At 48.5% G+C, this 18,312-nt stretch overlaps 1 protein-coding gene across 1 annotated transcript in view; it reads left to right on the plus strand.

The window, feature by feature from the left end:
* LOC138468418 (coiled-coil domain-containing protein 88B-like) overlaps positions 1-18,312 on the plus strand; it is a 545,411-nt gene that overhangs the window by 335,300 nt on the left and 191,799 nt on the right. The window contains exons 7-8 of the mRNA XM_069608969.1: positions 13,324-13,550; positions 15,962-16,135. Coding sequence (XP_069465070.1) covers positions 13,324-13,550; positions 15,962-16,135 — 401 coding nt within the window. The remainder of the gene's footprint in view (positions 1-13,323; positions 13,551-15,961; positions 16,136-18,312) is intronic.

The raw sequence follows: 18,312 nt of genomic DNA on the forward strand, positions 1-18,312 counted from the left end.
ACTCCCCCTCGCCTCTTGATTTGTGCATCTAGTCTCGATGTTCAGTTCCTACCATTGCCACGGGGTCACTCTCCCTCGCCTCTTGATTGGTGCAGCTCGTCTCCCTGCTCATTTCCTACCATTGCCACAGGGTCACTCTCCCTCGCCTCTTGATTGGTGCAGCTCGTATCCCTGCTCATTTCCTACCATTGCCACAGGGACACTCTCCCTCGCCTCTTGATTGGTGCACCTAGTCTCCATGTTCATTTCCTACCATTGCCACAGGGACACTCCCCTACGCCTCTTGATTGGTGCAGCTTGTCTCCATGTTCATTTCTTACCATTGCCACAGGGTCACTCTCCCTCGCCTCTTGATTGGTGCAGCTCGTCTCCATGTTAATTTCCTACCATTGCCACAGGGACACTCTCCCTCGCCTCTTGATTTGTGCACCTAGTCTCCATGTTCATTCCCTACCATTGCCACAGGGACACTCTCCCTCGCCTCTTGATTTGTGCACCTAGTCTCCATGTTCATTCCCTACCATTGCCACAGGGACACTCTCCCTCGCCTCTTGATTTGTGCACCTAGTCTCCATGTTAATTTCCTACCATTGCCACAGGGACACTCCCCTTCGCCTCTTGATTTGTGCACCTAGTCTCCATGTTCATTTCCTACCATTGCCACAGGGACACTCCCCCTCGCCTCTTGATTTGTGCACCTAGTCTCCATGTTCATTTCCTACCATTGCCACAGGGACACTCTCCCTCGCCTCTTGATTTGTGCACCTGGTCTCCATGTTCATTCCCTACCTTTGCCACAGGGACACTCTCCCTCGCCTCTTGATTTGTGCACCTAGTCTCCATGTTAATTTCCTACCATTGCCACAGGGACACTCCCCTTCACCTCTTGATTGGTGCAGCTTGTCTCCATGTTCATTTCCTACCATTGCCACAGGGTCACTCTCCCTCACCTCTTGATTGGTGCAGCTCGTCTCCCTGCTCATTTCCTACCATTGCCACAGGGACACTCTCCCTCGCCTCTTGATTGGTGCACCTAGTCTCCATGTTAATTTCCTACCATTGCCACAGGGACACTCCCCTACGCCTCTTGATTGGTGCAGCTTGTCTCCATGTTCATTTCCTACCATTGCCACAGGGTCACTCTCCCTCGCCTCTTGATTGGTGCAGCTCGTCTCCATGTTCATTTCCTACCATTGCCACAGGGACACTCCCCCTTGCCTCTTGATTGGTGCAGCTCGTCTCCATGTTCATTCCCTACCATTGCCACAGGGACACTCTCCCTCGCCTCTTGATTGGTGCACCTAGTCTCCATGTTCATTTCCTACCAGTGCCACAGGGACACTCCCCCTCGCCTCTTGATTTGTGGACCTAGTCTCCATGTTCATTTCCTACCAGTGCCACAGGGACACTCTCCCTCGCCTCTTGATTGGTGCAGCTCGTCTCCATGTTCATTTCCTACCATTGCCACAGGACCCTCTCCCTCGCCTCTTGATTTGTGCACCTAGTCTCCATGTTAATTTCCCACCATTGCCACAGGGACACTCCCCCTCGCCTCTTGATTTGTGCACCTAGTCTCCATGTTAATTTCCTACCATTGCCACAGGGACACTTTCCCTCGCCTCTTGATTGGTGCAGCTTGTCTCCATGTTAATTTCCTACCATTGCCACAGGGGCACTCTCCCTCGCCTCTTGATTGGTGCAGCTCTTCTACATGTTCATTTCCCACCATTGCCACAGGGACACTCTCCCTCACCTCTTGATTGGTGCACCTAGTCTCCATGTTAATTTCCTACCATTGCCACAGGGACACTTTCCCTCGCCTCTTGATTGGTGCAGCTCGTCTCCATGTTCATTTCCTACCAGTGCTACAGGGACACTCTCCCTCGCCTCTTGATTTATGCACCTAGTCTCCATGTTAATTTCCTACCATTGCCACAGGGACACTCCCCCTCGCCTCTTGATTTGTGCATCTAGTCTCGATGTTCAGTTCCTACCATTGCCACAGGGTCATTCTCCCGCGCCTCTTGATTGGTGCAGCTCGTCTCCCTGCTCATTTCCTACCATTGCCACAGGGTCACTCTCCCTCGCCTCTTGATTGGTGCAGCTCGTCTCCCTGCTCATTTCCTACCATTGCCACAGGGACACTCTCCCTCGCCTCTTGATTGGTGCAGCTTGTCTTCCTGCTCATTTCCTACCATTGCCACAGGGACACTCCCCTTCGCCTCTTGATTGGTGCAGCTTGTCTCCATGTTCATTTCCTACCATTGCCACAGGGTCACTCTCCCTCGCCTCTTGATTGGTGCAGCTTGTCTCCCTGCTCATTTCCTACCATTGCCACAGGGACACTCTCCCTCGCCTCTTGATTGGTGCAGCCCATCTCCATGTTCATTTCCTACCATTGCCACAGGGACACTCCCCTTCACCTCTTGATTGGTGCAGCTTGTCTCCATGTTCATTTCCTACCATTGCCACAGGGACACTCTCCCTTGCCTCTTGATTGGTGCAGCTCGTCTCCATGTTCATTTCTTACCATTGCCACAGGGTCACTCTCCCTCGCCTCTTGATTGGTGCAGCTTGTCTCCATGTTCATTTCCTACCATTGCCACAGGGTCACTCTCCCTCGCCTCTTGATTGGTGCAGCTCGTCTCCATGTTCATTTCCTACCATTGCCACAGGGACACTCCCCCTCGCCTCTTGATTGGTGCAGCTCGTCTCCATGCTCATTTTCTATCATTGCCACAGGGACACTCTCCCTCGCCTCTTGATTGGTGCACCTAGTCTCCATGTTCATTTCCTACCAGTGCCACAGGGACACTCCCCCTCGCCTCTTGATTTGTGCACCTATTTATTTTTATTTTTATTTATTTAATATTTATATTGCGCCGGTAGCTCGCGAGCCTCGGGGCGCAGAAACAAGGACACGAGAACGGACGGAACAGATAGTGATTAGACAGAGCAGACGGGACAGTCACATAGAATTAAGCTAACTGAGGCATATGCGGTGATGGCCGTTTATTTGAAGATATGGGTTTTTACCTGTTTGCGAAAACGCGAGTAGTTGGTTTCCAGTCTAAGGTGGTCTGGTAGGTTGTTCCAAAGGTTGGCTGCAAGGGTTGGAAAGGCTCTACCTAAGCCACTTTTGAGTTTGTGAGGTGACGTAGCAATTTTAACAAGTTGGGATGATCTCAGTGTTCTATTAGGAACGTATGGTTTGATCCTAGTTTTTAAGTAGATTGGTGCCTTTCCGTAGATGCATCTGTGAACGATGGTTAAGGTTTTGAAATGCACCCTATCTTCGATTTTCAGCCAATGAAGCTCTCTTCTGGAGTTGCTGATATGTTCTGTTTTAGTTTTGAGCTTGACAATTCTTACCGCGTTGTTCTGTACAATTTGGTAGCTTTGTAGGCATTGCTTGGAGGCACCCAGGACTAGAGCGTTGCCATAGTCAAGGCGCGATAAAATGGTGGCTCTTGCTATGGTCGCACAATTTTCCTCGGATATGAAAGGTCTGATGGCTTTTATTAGACGGAGGTGGTAGGCACAGTTTTTTTTGATGAACTGTACTTGGGCGTCCGCACCCAACGATGCTTCTAGCAGCATACCTAGGGTTTTAACCTTGCTTAGGACCGGAATGGGGGTATCTTTAATGTGGAAGGATGTGTAGGATGAGGGTAGCTTAGCACGAGCAGAGGTTGAGCCGAAAATCATGAGTTCCGTTTTTTTTCCGTTTAGGCACATCCAATTGGAGTCCATCCATTGCTCCACGTGGTTGTATATCGTGGTAAGTTGCTCGCTATCTTTCTGATAATTGCCACTTAGTTCGAATACAAGCTGTGTGTCGTCAGCATAGTTAGTGAAATAGGTGTTTATGTGGTCTAGAACAAGGCATAGGTATTTTAAGTAAAGATTGAACAGTAGGGGTGACATACTGGCCCCTTGGGGAACTCCACAGAGGATTTCTTTTTCAAGGGAGAACTTGTCCCCCCAGTGCACTCTGGATATTCTGTTTTTTAGAAAGGACATTATCCATCTGATGGCTTCATCAGAGCAGTTGGTGGTCTTTTTTAGCGCATTCTGGAGTAGGTTATGGTCGAGGAGATCAAATGCGGCGCTGAGGTCGAGTAGAACGAGGAGGCCTGTCTTACCCTTGTCAATAATACCGAGCATTTTGGTCTGCAGATCTAACATGGCCGTCTCGGTACTGTGTGCGGGGCGAAAACCAGACTGCTGTGGGTGGAGGGAATTAGATTCCTCTACGTGTGCCTGGAGCTGCATGGTGGCGATCTTATCCATGATTTTGAGGATGAAGTTGCAGTTTGTTATGGGTCTGAGATTATTCGGATCGCGTTGGTCGAGATTGGGTTTTTTTACCAGAGGGGTTACTGTGACTTTTTTGATGGCATTAGGGACTTCCTGATCTCTAAAAGAGGCATTAATGATCTTTGTCAGGATGGGGGCGAAAATGTCTATGTTGTCCAATATTATCTTAGGTGGAATGATATTCTCTGCACAGGTAGTGGGTTTCATGGTCGCCAGCACTTTGATCATTTCACTAGTCTCCCTGCTCATTTCCTACCATTGCCACAGGGACACTCGCCCTCGCCTCTTGATTGGTGCACCTAGTCTCCATGTTCATTTCCTACCATTGCCACAGAGACACTCCCCTTCGCCTCTTGATTGGTGCAGCTTGTCTCCATGTTCATTTCCTACCATTGCCACAGGGACACTCTCCCTCGCCTCTTGATTGGTGTACCTAGTCTCCATGTTCATTTCCTACCAGTGCCACAGGGACACTCCCCCTCGCCTCTTGATTTGTGCACCTAGTCTCCATGTTCATTTCCTACCATTGCCACAGGGACACTCCCCTTCGCCTCTTGATTTGTGCACCTAGTCTCCATGTTCATTTCCTACCATTGCCACAGGGACACTCCCCCTCGCCTCTTGATTTGTGCACCTAGTCTCCATGTTCATTTCCTACCATTGCCACAGGGTCATTCTCCCTCGCCTCTTGATTGGTGCAGCTCGTCTCCCTGCTCATTTCCTACCATTGCCACAGGGTCACTCTCCCTCGCCTCTTGATTGGTGCAGCTCGTCTCCCTGCTCATTTCCTACCATTGCAAAGGGACACTCTCCCTCGCCTCTTGATTGGTGCACCTAGTCTCCATGTTCATTTCCTACCATTGCCACAGGGACACTCCCCTTCGCCTCTTGATTGGTGCAGCTTGTCTCCATGTTCATTTCCTACCATTGCCACAGGGTCACTCTCCCTCGCCTCTTGATTGGTGCAGCTTGTCTTCCTGCTCATTTCCTACCATTGCCACAGGGACACTCTCCCTCGCCTCTTGATTGGTGCAGCCCGTCCCCATGTTCATTTCCTACCATTGCCACAGGGACACTCCCCTTCACCTCTTGATTGGTGCAGCTTGTCTCCATGTTCATTTCCTACCATTGCCACAGGGACACTTTCCCTCGCCTCTTGATTGGTGCAGCTCGTCTCCATGTTCATTTTCTACCAGTGCTACAGGAACACTCTCCCTTGCCTCTTGATTTTTGCACCTAGTCTCCATGTTAATTTCCTACCATTGCCACAGGGACACTCTCCCTCGCCTCCTGATTGGTGCAGCTCGTCTCCATGTTCATTTCCTACCATTGCCACAGGACCCTCTCCCTCGCCTCTTGATTTGTGCACATAGTCTCCATGTTAATTTCCCACCATTGCCACAGGGACACTCCCCCTCGCCTCTTGATTTGTGCACCTAGTCTCCATGTTAATTTCCTACCATTGCCACAGGGACACTTTCCCTCGCCTCTTGATTGGTGCAACTTGTCTCCATGTTAATTTCCTACCATTGCCACAGGGGCACTCTCCCTCGCCTCTTGATTGGCGCAGCTCTTCTACATGTTCATTTCCCACCATTGCCACAGGGACACTTTCCCTCGCCTCTTGATTGGTGCAGCTCGTCTCCATGTTCATTTCCTACCAGTGCTACAGGGACACTCTCCCTCGCCTCTTGATTTATGCACCTAGTCTCCATGTTAATTTCCTACCATTGCCACAGGGACACTCCCCTTCGCCTCTTGATTGGTGCAGCTTGTCTCCATGTTCATTCCCTACCATTGCCACAGGGACACTCTTCCTCGCTTCTTGATTTGTGCACCTAGTCTCCATGTTAATTTCCTACCATTGCCACAGGGACACTCCCCTTCGCCTCTTGATTTGTGCACCTAGTCTCCATGTTCATTTCCTACCATTGCCACAGGGACACTCCCCCTCGCCTCTTGATTTGTGCATCTAGTCTCGATGTTCAGTTCCTACCATTGCCACGGGGTCACTCTCCCTCGCCTCTTGATTGGTGCAGCTCGTCTCCCTGCTCATTTCCTACCATTGCCACAGGGTCACTCTCCCTCGCCTCTTGATTGGTGCAGCTCGTATCCCTGCTCATTTCCTACCATTGCCACAGGGACACTCTCCCTCGCCTCTTGATTGGTGCACCTAGTCTCCATGTTCATTTCCTACCATTGCCACAGGGACACTCCCCTACGCCTCTTGATTGGTGCAGCTTGTCTCCATGTTCATTTCTTACCATTGCCACAGGGTCACTCTCCCTCGCCTCTTGATTGGTGCAGCTCGTCTCCCTGCTCATTTCCTACCATTGCCACAGGGACACAATCCCTTGCCTCTTGATTGGTGCACCTAGTCTCCATGTTCATTTCCTACCATTGCCACAGGGACACTCTCCCTCGCCTCTTGATTGGTGCATCTAGTCTCCATGTTCATTTCCTACCATTGCCACAGGGACACTCCCCTTCGCCTCTTGATTTGTGCACCTAGTCTCCATGTTCATTTCCTACCATTGCTACAGGGACACTCCCCCTCGCCTCTTGATTTGTGCTCCTAGTCTCCATGTTCATTTCCTACCATTGCCACAGGGTCATTCTCCCTCGCCTCTTGATTGGTGCAGCTCGTCTCCCTGCTCATTTCCTACCATTGCCACAGGGTCACTCTCCCTCGCCTCTTGATTGGTGCAGCTCGTCTCCCTGCTCATTTCCTACCAATGCCACAGGGACACTCTCCCTCGCCTCTTGATTGGTGCATCTAGTCTCCATGTTCATTTCCTACCATTGCCACAGGGTCACTCTCCCTCGCCTCTTGATTGGTGCAGCTTGTCTCCCTGCTCATTTCCTACCATTGCCACAGGGACACTCTCCCTCGCCTCTTGATTGGTGCACCTAGTCTCCATGTTCATTTCCTACCATTGCCACAGGGTCACTCTCCCTTACCTCTTGATTGGTGCAGCTCGTCTCCATGTTCATTCCCTACCATTGCCACAGTGACACTCTCCCTCGCCTCTTGATTTGTGCACCCAGTCTCCATGTTCATTTCCTACCATTGCCACAGGGACACTCCCCCTCGACTCTTGATTTGTGCACCTAGTCTCCATGTTCATTTCCTACCATTGCCACAGGGTCACTCTCCCTCGCCTTTTGATTGGTGCAGCTCGTCTCCATGTTCATTCCCTACCATTGCCACAGGGACACTCTCCCTCGCCTCTTGATTTGTGCACCTAGTCTCCATGTTCATTTCCTACCATTGCCACAGGGACACTCTCCCTCGCCTCTTGATTGGTGGAGCTGCCCCTGGCAAATACAAGAGGTCACCTTGTGAATGTTTATGAATGGACTCACCAGACTTCACACATGAATCAATGACTGAAGAACCACAATCCCCCGGTTCAACCACAGCATAGATATAGAAGTGAAATGAAGCGTGGACCACCTACGGGCTGTGGCACCTAAAAGAAACAATGAATTCTGATGGACGAAGACGTTGGGTCAGAGTTGGAAAGCGAGATGTCGGGCAACAAGTCTGGATGTACCCATCATAGACAGCATATTTGTGGGTCTGGAGGGACATAGGAAGAGTTTGATGTTCTGCCCTCCCCCCATGCCCTCTAAAAATGTAGTAATGCTACAGGGCAGGATGTTATCTTATCTTATCTACTGGGTTGGACCACTGGATAACATCACTAGCGAGGCATTGGAAAACTGGGAGGAATCCCTGAGGTTAGTTAGCATGGGTGTAGCCAGGAGCAACTCGGAAAGCGGATGAGATCTGCACAAATAAATGATGGAAAAGGTATGGCTTGTGCCATACGCAGGCGAGGCAACATCTCAAGGCACAAAAGGGAACCACGCACAAAACAAGGTGGGCTGTATATACCAGGAGGGTCCCCACTTTTTAGGAAAGCAGAGTATATAGTGCAGATTCAGCGGGTGGCCACATTTGTTACAAGTGGTCTGACCAGTCAGAACGTTAGCAAATGGGATGTATGCTTGGAGGTCCATTGGGGAAAGGAAAAGAATGAGTGGAGAAGACAAAGTTACATCACCGTGCACAGCGGGATGTGGTGCAAGAATATAGTGCCAGGGGCAGGAACCCCCGGCAAGTCCCGAGCTAACCACCAAGGCGGCCTGACGTGTCTTTTGTTCCCGCCGGGCCATGGGGCCTTCCATTAGGCTGTGGAACTCCCAACCCTCATGAGGAGCTCCCACTAACATAACACTGGCGACGAGGGCGCGATGCGAACCACGCTCAGATTATAATTTTTCCCTGATGCCAGCAAACTGAAATGGACAGTGCCTCACGCAGCAGCCTGCAGCACAACCACCTCCAGGCCTGAAACACAGGACAGAAGCACAAAGAACCCACATCAACACCCAAGAGGGCACCAAGCACGGAAAGTGAGGACACATACCCAGCATCCACTGCAGGAAGCAGCTGCTGTCCAGGTGAGAGAGACCATCCCAACTTGCACTAGAAGGGGAGGATTGCACAAAGAGGGGCATGGCAGAGGGTACATCCACACCCAGGCCAGGCACTCCATCGAGAATGGCGGCATCGCTCATCTCACCCTCAGCAGCATGAAGACAGGGCAACACCACTACAGTGTTGGCCCCTTTTGGAACATATTCGGACCCCTCACCGGTGGGGCCTATGTGGACAATCTGGATACAAAAGTTTGAGATGGCAACAGACTGCAAGGACGTCACAATACCAAGGAAAATGAGGTCTCACCTGCTATTAAATGTGCTTATTTTCAGCTCCCTAGCCATACGAGATGGCACGGATGCATATCAGTCAGCAAAGGACGCCCTCACAGCACATTTCATACCACAGCTCAACCCTGACTACGAGACTTTCACCTTCTGTACTACAATCCAGACCGATGATGAAACCCTCGATGCGCACCACACCACGCTCCGACGGTTGGCCCTACCCTGCGATTTCTATGACGTTGAGAAATAAATCAGACGGCAAGACCTGGTTGCCAAAGAGCTGTGGTGAGAAATTAGCCACCTCAGACAGTCTAGACATCAGTATTGAATGATCGATCAAATCTCAAACGCCACTGATTGGTCGAATGATATTAGCAAGGATAGAGACCCTTTATCCAGACGATCTAGCAGTTTTGACTTCAGCTCGATCAGAGACTTCTCAGTGCCAAAGTTTCGCTTAAAACCTGATTGATACGCATTACAGATAGGGTACAAGTTTAGATGTTCCGCAATCTGACCGTATGCCACCTTATCTAATATTTTTTATAAAAACAGAGTATTACATATCAGACAGTAATTCAAAGAGTTATCCGTAGCCAGGCCAACTATTTTCAGTATGGGCGTCACCATGGTTTGTTTCAAATTATCTGGAACACTGCCTTCACACAGTGAGGTGTTAACAAAACGCCATATTGCCTTTATGAGAAGGGGGGCAGGTTTTTATTATTAAGGAAGAGCAGGAGTCTCCTTTACACTGAGTGTGTTTTAATTTTTCGATAACTTTTTGTAAAGTCTCCTCTGTGATTGGATGAAACTGGAATTGAGCAACCGACAACTTGCACATTGAGGGCTTCAGAAGTCCCTTAGTGGCCATTAAGGGAAGCTCTTTCTTACGATCCAGCATCCCTGCTCTTATGCCTAGTAGTTTATTTTGTATGCCATCTTGTATACGCTGGCACCAAATGGCGCCCCTTATCTCAAATTGATCAGATGGAGGGAAAACAGCCTCCTGTTCCTTAAGGATTTTAAAATGTTCCTGTTTGGCTTCCAGGATGGCTAATTTGTAATTCTTAGCTAAGATCTTATAGGATTGCAGTATGGCTGGAGAGGGAGCTGATTTCCAAGAGTAAAAAGCCTTGAGTGTTAATGATTGTAGTTTCCTAAGCTCAGCCTTGAAGCAAGGTTGAGTTTTGGTTTTGACGTTCTTTTGTTTCTTTGGCTTTAGCGGTGCTAAGGTATTGGAGATAGTAGCCATCCTAAGTACTAACCCAGAGGACATGGCTTGGAGCGGTATATCTAGCGAAAGACTGGTATTACTATCCAGTAGAGGCACTATGTTGATCAGAGTCAGGCATTTCAGATTCCGTGACAGGGCATATTCCTCAGACAAATTCCTGAATTTCACTGGAAACGGAACGAAAAGATAGAAATGTATGAAAACGTGATCTGACCATGGACACAGTGTGATCGAGACCTCCTGACAAGGTGTGTTAAGAGTTGTTAGCCAATCGAGAGTGTGTCATAGTACATGTGTAGGTACAGTCATTTGCTGGGTAAACTTTCATGCCAACAGCAGAGAAGAACACCTCGACAGGTTAGAGAACGCTGGGCTCACAATTCATAAGGAAAAATGCGAGTTCCTGAAAGAGGAATTAACTTTCTTTGGCTAGGTTGTTAATAGCAAAGGAGTGTTGGCTGACCTCCTCAAAGTTGCGGACATCAAAGGAGCAACGCCACCCACTACGCCCACAGAGGTGCACAGTTTCCTAGGCATGGCTACATATTGTGGTAGGTTCATAATAAACCTGGCTACCATATCGGAGCCCATGAGGCAGCTAACCAAATTCAACACCAAATGGGACTGGAGCACTCGTTGCCAAGAGGCCTTCAAACAGATCAATGAATCATTGTCGGCAGATACAACCATGGCTTACTACGACGCCCCCTACAAACAGAACTCTATATGGATGCAAGCCCCGTCTGGTTGGGAGTGATCCTGGTACAACCATTGCACACTGGAGAAACAAAACCAATTGCATATGCCCCACATGCCTTGATGCCCACGGAGCAACGATGTTCGCACCTAGAGAAGGAAGCCATTGCAGTCCTGTGGGGTTGCAGACATTCCCACCTCTATAGTCGGAAGTTCAAGACATACACTGATCACAAGCCATTATTACCCATATTCCCTGGATCATCCCCACACCCTCCAGCTCGGATCCAAGTGAAGGAGCTAAGTACCTCGACGACTTGCACATCCGCCACCACCACATCACCCCAAGATGGCCACAGGCTAACGGCTATGCCGAATGATGTATGAGAACAATAAACAAGGTACTGTGCATAGCGAAGGCCTAGAACAGCCCATGGAAAGACCTGTACTGGTTCCTGCGGAACTACCGGGTGACACTGCACAGCCCCATAGACACACCCCTGGTTGATCTGATGTATAGAACCATTCTGAACTCATCAATATTCAGATTGTCTCGGGAGGATAGCTCAGGGGCAACTTGCTCGCCTTGGAAGCAAGAAGATGTGGAGCAACACAGGTACGATCCCCGGGTCTGCGCTTAGAAACCTCTGGGTATTAAGCACGTAATAAATAACCAGTTATAATTAATCAATACCGCATCACCCCAGCAGATGGGGAATACCCTGGACAAGGAACATACTCACTCAAAAAGCGTGGAAGCTAACGAACATATGAGCGTCAAACGACAAGCAAAATAATCGGCACCAGCTGGGGGATCAGGTGCTGGTGTTGTGAAACACCTCAAAGTCAAAGCTATTGACCCAATATGACCTCGCCCATCATAGAGTCAGGGCTAGTGAGACGTTGAGGCAGGGAAACCCCTCATAGAGTCAGGGCTAGTGAGGCGTTGAGGCAGGGAAACCCCTCATAGAGTCAGGGCTAGTGAGGCGCTGAGGCAGGGAAACCCCTCATAGAGTCAGGGCTAGTGAGGCGTTGAGGCAGGGAAACCCCTCATAGAGTCAGGTCTAGTGAGGCGTTGAGGCAGGGAAGCCCCTCATAGAGTCAGGGCTAGTGAGGCATTTTCTAAACCTTATGATTTAAATAAAACTAATTGGCAAATAAATAACACTGTGTCTGTCCCCTTACTCTGACCCCTCACACTTCACCCTGGTTTCTGGATGTGATCCCTTGCTGGCCCTAAAGACCTACCTTTGGTGCAGTACCACTTCTATTGATGCCTGCCTGACCTTAACTGACCCTGGTTTCTGGATGTGATCCCTTGCAGAGCTCTAAAGACCTACCTTTGATGCAGCACACATTCTATAGATGCCTGCCTGACCTTAACTGACCCTGGTTTCTGGATGTGATCCCTTGCAGAGCTCTAAAGACCTACCTTTGATGCAGCACACATTCTATAGATGCCTGCCTGACCTTAACTCACCCTTGTTTCTGGATGTGATCTCTTGCAGAGCTCTAAAGACCTACCTTTGATGCAGCACACATTCTATAGATGCCTGCCTGACCTTAACTGACCCTGGTTTCTGGATGTGATCCCTTGCAGAGCTCTAAAGACCTACCTTTGATGCAGCACACATTCTATAGATGCCTGCCTGACCTTAACTGACCCTGGTTTCTGGATGTGATCCCTTGCAGAGCTCTAAAGACCTACCTTTGATGCAGCACACATTCTATAGATGCCTGCCTGACCTTAACTGACCCTGGTTTCTGGATGTGATCCCTTGCAGAGCTCTAAAGACCTACCTTTGATGCAGCACACATTCTATAGATGCCTGCCTGACCTTAACTCACCCTTGTTTCTGGATGTGATCTCTTGCAGAGCTCTAAAGACCTACCTTTGGTGCAGTCCACCTTTTATAGATGCCTGCCTGACCTTAACTCACCCTTGTTTCTGGATGTGATCCCTTGCAGAGCTCTAAAGACCTACCTTTGGTGCAGTCCACCTTTTATAGATGCTTGTCTGAACTGTGCTCTCTTTTGCAGAGTGAGATGTCGCTCATTGTCTATTTGCGACGAGAGCTCCATGTTTGGACTGGTTGTTTATAAACACTGTAAGATAAATGTGTAACTGTGTTTTCATGAATTGCTTGAATACTTAAATTCATAACTGATGAAATTCGCAGTCTGGGACGACACTTGTTCGCATCTGCCCTTTTATGATATAGATATATATTGTATTATATTGTATCCATATAAATGTATGGTATCCTATTGTAGTCATGAAAAGCCGTTAAAAGATAGAAATAAATAACTCATGAGCTCCTTCTCCTCTACAGATCAGCGAGAACCTCCTGCTGGAGGTGGCGTCCCTGAGGCAGAACATGCAGTCGCTGGAGGAGTCCGTCATCGGGGGCAAGAGCAGCGAGGCGAAGTTTGATGAACGCATCAGAAATCTGACGCAAGAAAACAAGCACCTGCTCTCACAGAAGGAACTGCTTCTGGAAACTATAAAAAGGCAGACATGGGGTGCAGACTCTCTGGACGTCGTGGTAAAACCGGAAGGGTAAAGAACGTTTGATGGTAGCCACAATGCATTGCTTGTTTGCCTCTTCCTCCGCGTGACACCATCATTGCTTTGGTCATTTATGTAGGCAATTGACCCGTTAGGACCAATGCTAGCCCCTCCATCAGTGCTCCAGCTATGGGCTAGGTAACCTGGGCTAGGTTCTGCTGCCTTCAGCATGGTGTGTGCATGAAGTGGTGGGTGGAACTTTCTGCTTGAATTGATAGGGAAGAGAGAATGTCAACCTGATGCTCACTCTGGCCAATTCCTGAGCCATGAGCTATGGTCTAATCCAGCTATATAATATGGGGATTCTTGATTGGTTTGCAAAGTTGCCAATTACTCCAGGTGTCTGTAGGTGCATTGTTAGTGGCCATTTGGTCTTGCAGGTCCTCACATTACCCTGCATATCTCCCTGAGGACCTCCCTGCTATATTCAAACACCCGCAAAGAGGGAATGGTCTGGAAGAGGCCCAGTGCCTCATGGTCAGTTGTACCTAGCATGCCCCAATGAAGGGTAAGGCTTTACTCACCTGCAAAGAGGGAATGGTCTGGAAGAGGCCCAGTGCCTCATGGTCAGTTGTACCTAGCATGCCCCAATGAAGGGTAAGGCTTTACTCACCTGCAAAGAGGGAATGGTCTGGAAGAGGCCCAGTGCCTCATGGTCAGTTGTACCTAGCATGCCCCAATGAAGGGTAAGGCTTTACTCACCTGCAAAGAGGGAATGGTCTGGAAGAGGCCCAGTGCCTCATGGTCAGTTGTACCTAGCATGCCCCAATGAAGGGTAAGGCTTTACTCACCTGCAAAGAGGGAATGGTCTGGAAGAGGCCCAGTGCCTCATGGTCAGTTGTACCTAGCATGCCCCAATGAAGGGTAAGGCTTTACTCACCTGCAAAGAGGGAATGGTCTGGAAGAGGCCCAGTGCCTCATGGTCAGTTGTACCTAGCATGCCCCAATGAAGGGTAAGGCTTTACTCACCTGCAAAGAGGGAATGGTCTGGAAGAGGCCCAGTGCCTCATGGTCAGTTGTACCTAGCATGCCCCAATGAAGGGTAAGGCTTTACTCACCTGCAAAGAGGGAATGGTCTGGAAGAGGCCCAGTGCCTCATGGTCAGTTGTACCTAGCATGCCCCAATGAAGGGTAAGGCTTTACTCACCTGCAAAGAGGGAATGGTCTGGAAGAGGCCCAGTGCCTCATGGTCAGTTGTACCTAGCATGCCCCAATGAAGGGTAAGGCTTTACTCACCTGCAAAGAGGGAATGGTCTGGAAGAGGCCCAGTGCCTCATGGCCAGTTGTACCTAGCATGCCCCAATGAAGGGTAAGGCTTTACTCACCTGCAAAGAGGGAATGGTCTGGAAGAGGCCCAGTGCCTCATGGCCAGTTGTACCTAGCATGCCCCAATGAAGGGTAAGGCTTTACTCACCTGCAAAGAGGGAATGGTCTGGAAGAGGCCCAGTGCCTCATGGCCAGTTGTACCTAGCATGCCCCAATGAAGGGTAAGGCTTTACTCACCACCGGCGCCTCTAAAGATTGCAGCGTATCAGAGAGCGGATCCAGGAGAGAATCATTTGTAGTAATTCATATCTGGGGGAAGATAAATCCCCCCATCATTTGGAAAGGGGGTGCTTCCATTCTAACCACCCCCTCTTCCTCTTCATTCCTCCTTTTCTGGCCCATTTTTTGTTCTGTTTAGCCACATTTGTTAATATATTGCAATTTTTCTAACTTGTTTTTTTTGTTTTTTACCACTGCTTTCTCCTTTTCTTCTTTCCGTTTTTTTCTTCCCTTGTCTCTCCCTTTTTCTTCTTATACCTTCCTTCATGTTTTCCTCCTTTCTCATCCTCGCTTGTGTTGCCTTTTTTCTGCATTTTCTTAACTTATATCTTCTCTCTCTATCACTCCTTTTGTTTCTGCTACTCTCTCTTCAATGGATTGGCTAGATATATCACAGGATATGTCAACATTAGAGTATTCTGCGCTCAGTCTAAACCCTGTGATAATCACCCTGCAGATTTGTTTCACCAAAGCTTGTTCTAGTTAGTCTTTGTTGTGCATATTTCAGCAAAATCATTGTAAACTTGTGTGAGACCTGAGGTTTGCATATTATGTGGGTGTTTTCAGAATCTTCTGAAGATGACCCTTCATCTACTTGTAGAGGTGTCCTTCTTCCAGTGCGGGGACACAAGTGCCCCCGTCCTACATTTCTCAATGCATCGTCTTCCTTCCGTAAAGACTTAAGATCATGATTCCCAGATGTCGTCAATATCTTGGAAGGATGCCAATAATGGACCATTACATTGGTGTTTGTACAATAACTGCATAACCTACCAGATCAGTGTCCTTCCGTTCATGACGACGAACCAGGATAATCAGACTGACTTTGTTCTAACGGTTGGATTTTCTTCTGATAGATTGTGCAAGAAACCCACAGGACCACCCCTTGTCTTCAGTTCTGATGGATTTCATCCTTGTCTCCTGACACCTTCATCCAATGAGGCTGAGGTCCCAGTCATGGAACATTCTGTGAAACCAAACAACAAAGAAACATTTCCCAGCGAGCAAGTGCTCAATGATGCATCGAAAAGGTATTTTGATTTGTGATTTGGGTGTCTTATATTTGGTACTCGGCACACACACACCATATTCACATACATTTTATAACATGAATTAATTCACCGTTTATAACACACTTAATAACGGATACCAGTCTCTAAGCACGGGACCAGGATTTGAACCTGTGATGCTCTGTGTTGTCTTGATTCCAATGCGTGTCCCCTGAGCTATTCTCCTGTCCCATAAGATTTCCTTTTCAAAAATACCAATTTTATCTCTCAAGGTTTGTAGCAATCTCTCCAAAACAGCAGCCTATCAAACCACCTATGGATGAGTATCAGAAATGTGGCCAAAATTATTCGAATGCATCAAAAGATATTTGCTGGTTTTACCAAATGTTCATTACAATAGATTGGATGTTTGCAGCAGACCTTTTGAAAACAGAACCAGTATTTTAATGTGGTATCATTCCATTGCCGCGTCTCCTGGAGTCAATGCAAAGAGTTATTATCCTGTGGGTTATCGAGAGCAAATTCCATAAGAGTGAGCTCTTGGTGCTCAAATCCCATGGCCAGGCTGAGAATGTGCCAAGAGTACAAGGGTTTTCAAATCCTTCCAGAAGGTCACGTGGTGCTGAAATGATCTTCCGCAGGGGAGATGGTAAAAAAGAGTGGTCCGTGCTAGGAAAGGTTGGGGTCTTAGTGATTGGTCTGGGGTGAAACACATTATATTGGTGTACGTTTTCAAGATAACCACCCAGTTTTGGGGTAGCAGGAATAATCGGCTTGTTGGTCAAAGAGAAGGAGGTTGGGTTGAGGACCCATAACCAGGATCCATGCCAGTGTGGTAGACATTAACGATGCAACGTGAGGATGAGAAGCCCGCCAGGAGGACTTCCCACTTAGTACCACCATTGATGGGAGAGGAAGTGAAAGGGGAGAGAGTAGAGATGAGATGAGGAGTCCATAGATCTGGAGAGGGGACAGAGAAACGGAAAACCTCTCTGGAGGTTGCGCTAACATAGTTGTCTGCAATGGGAAGGCCAGTGTTTTGTGTTTTTTTAATTCCAAACTTAGTGAGGGGGGGTAGGGGATATAGTAGCAATTAGAGAAGATGGGAGAGATGGGGAGTGCCATTGGGGTGGTGGAAGGAAGTTGAAAAGAGAGGGGAGAAGGCACAGCACTGTTCTGGCCTGATCTCACAGGTGGCCTTGTAGTAACAGGGGGAGAACAAAAAGCAATGCAAATCTATGAGCAGGATAGAAGAGGAACAAATGCAGTGAAATTGAGGTGCAGGATGTAAAATACACACCGCTGAAATGAATTTTCAGTTAACAGAAAGCCGAGAGAGAGTAGCGTAGGTGATGAGGATAGGCTGAGTGATATAGGCACATATCCGGATCAGGTTGCTAGCGGAGGAGGCAAATGAATAGTTCAGCCATCACTCACCAGGCTCTTTACTTTTTCACACGCTGTAACTCATGTGCCATATGTGAAGAATCTAATGGGATACTCCCCAGAAACCTGGTCTGGGACCCTCCTCAATTGGCCAGGTAAAGGAAGGCGCTTTCTGATCCCGACCCTGGGGGTGGTGTAATATGGGGGCTACTGGGATGAACCCCTTTTTAACTTTCCTCATAATCGCTCCCTTTTGATGGCTTTTTGCTGAACTAAGAGAATTAAATATACACTTACATACACTTGAGAAGTAGAATAACCTGACTTTGATGAAGTAAACTGCATGTCCCAGAATCCTATATGGACTGAGGTGAAGAAGAGGGCTATATAACCATTTAGATGTCGTAGTCAGGCAATTAGGCCTAACAGCCTTTGCAAAGGTCAGGCAATTGAAAACAATGGCTCACACCTGAATCCAATTAACAAACCTGTGAGGCATAAATGGCTTCAGCAGGAGAGGAGAGAAAGGATGGGCTGGAGCAGGAGTGGGAAGGCTGGCAGCAGAAGCAATAGTAAAACAGAACGAGGCTGGCAATTCACGAGGAAGTGTGATCACAGAAAGGACGCCTGAGTGTGGAGACAGCAGATTTCGCCTGCAAGCTCTGAAAGTGGTCCTGTGGTCTCAAAACCTGCAGTGCCGTGGCCGCAATGTGAAAGATGTGCTGAGAGTAGAGCTTTCCCCGGGTGCATCGTGTGGCTGTGATTTTAGAGCTGTGACTTGACTGTGCTGAAACAGAAGGCAAGCAGAGGTG

The sequence above is a fragment of the Ambystoma mexicanum genome, chromosome 4q, assembly GCF_040938575.1.
Source record: "Ambystoma mexicanum isolate Mex_15411 chromosome 4q, UKY_AmexF1_1, whole genome shotgun sequence".
In the NCBI taxonomy this organism is placed as follows: Eukaryota; Metazoa; Chordata; class Amphibia; order Caudata; family Ambystomatidae; genus Ambystoma; species Ambystoma mexicanum.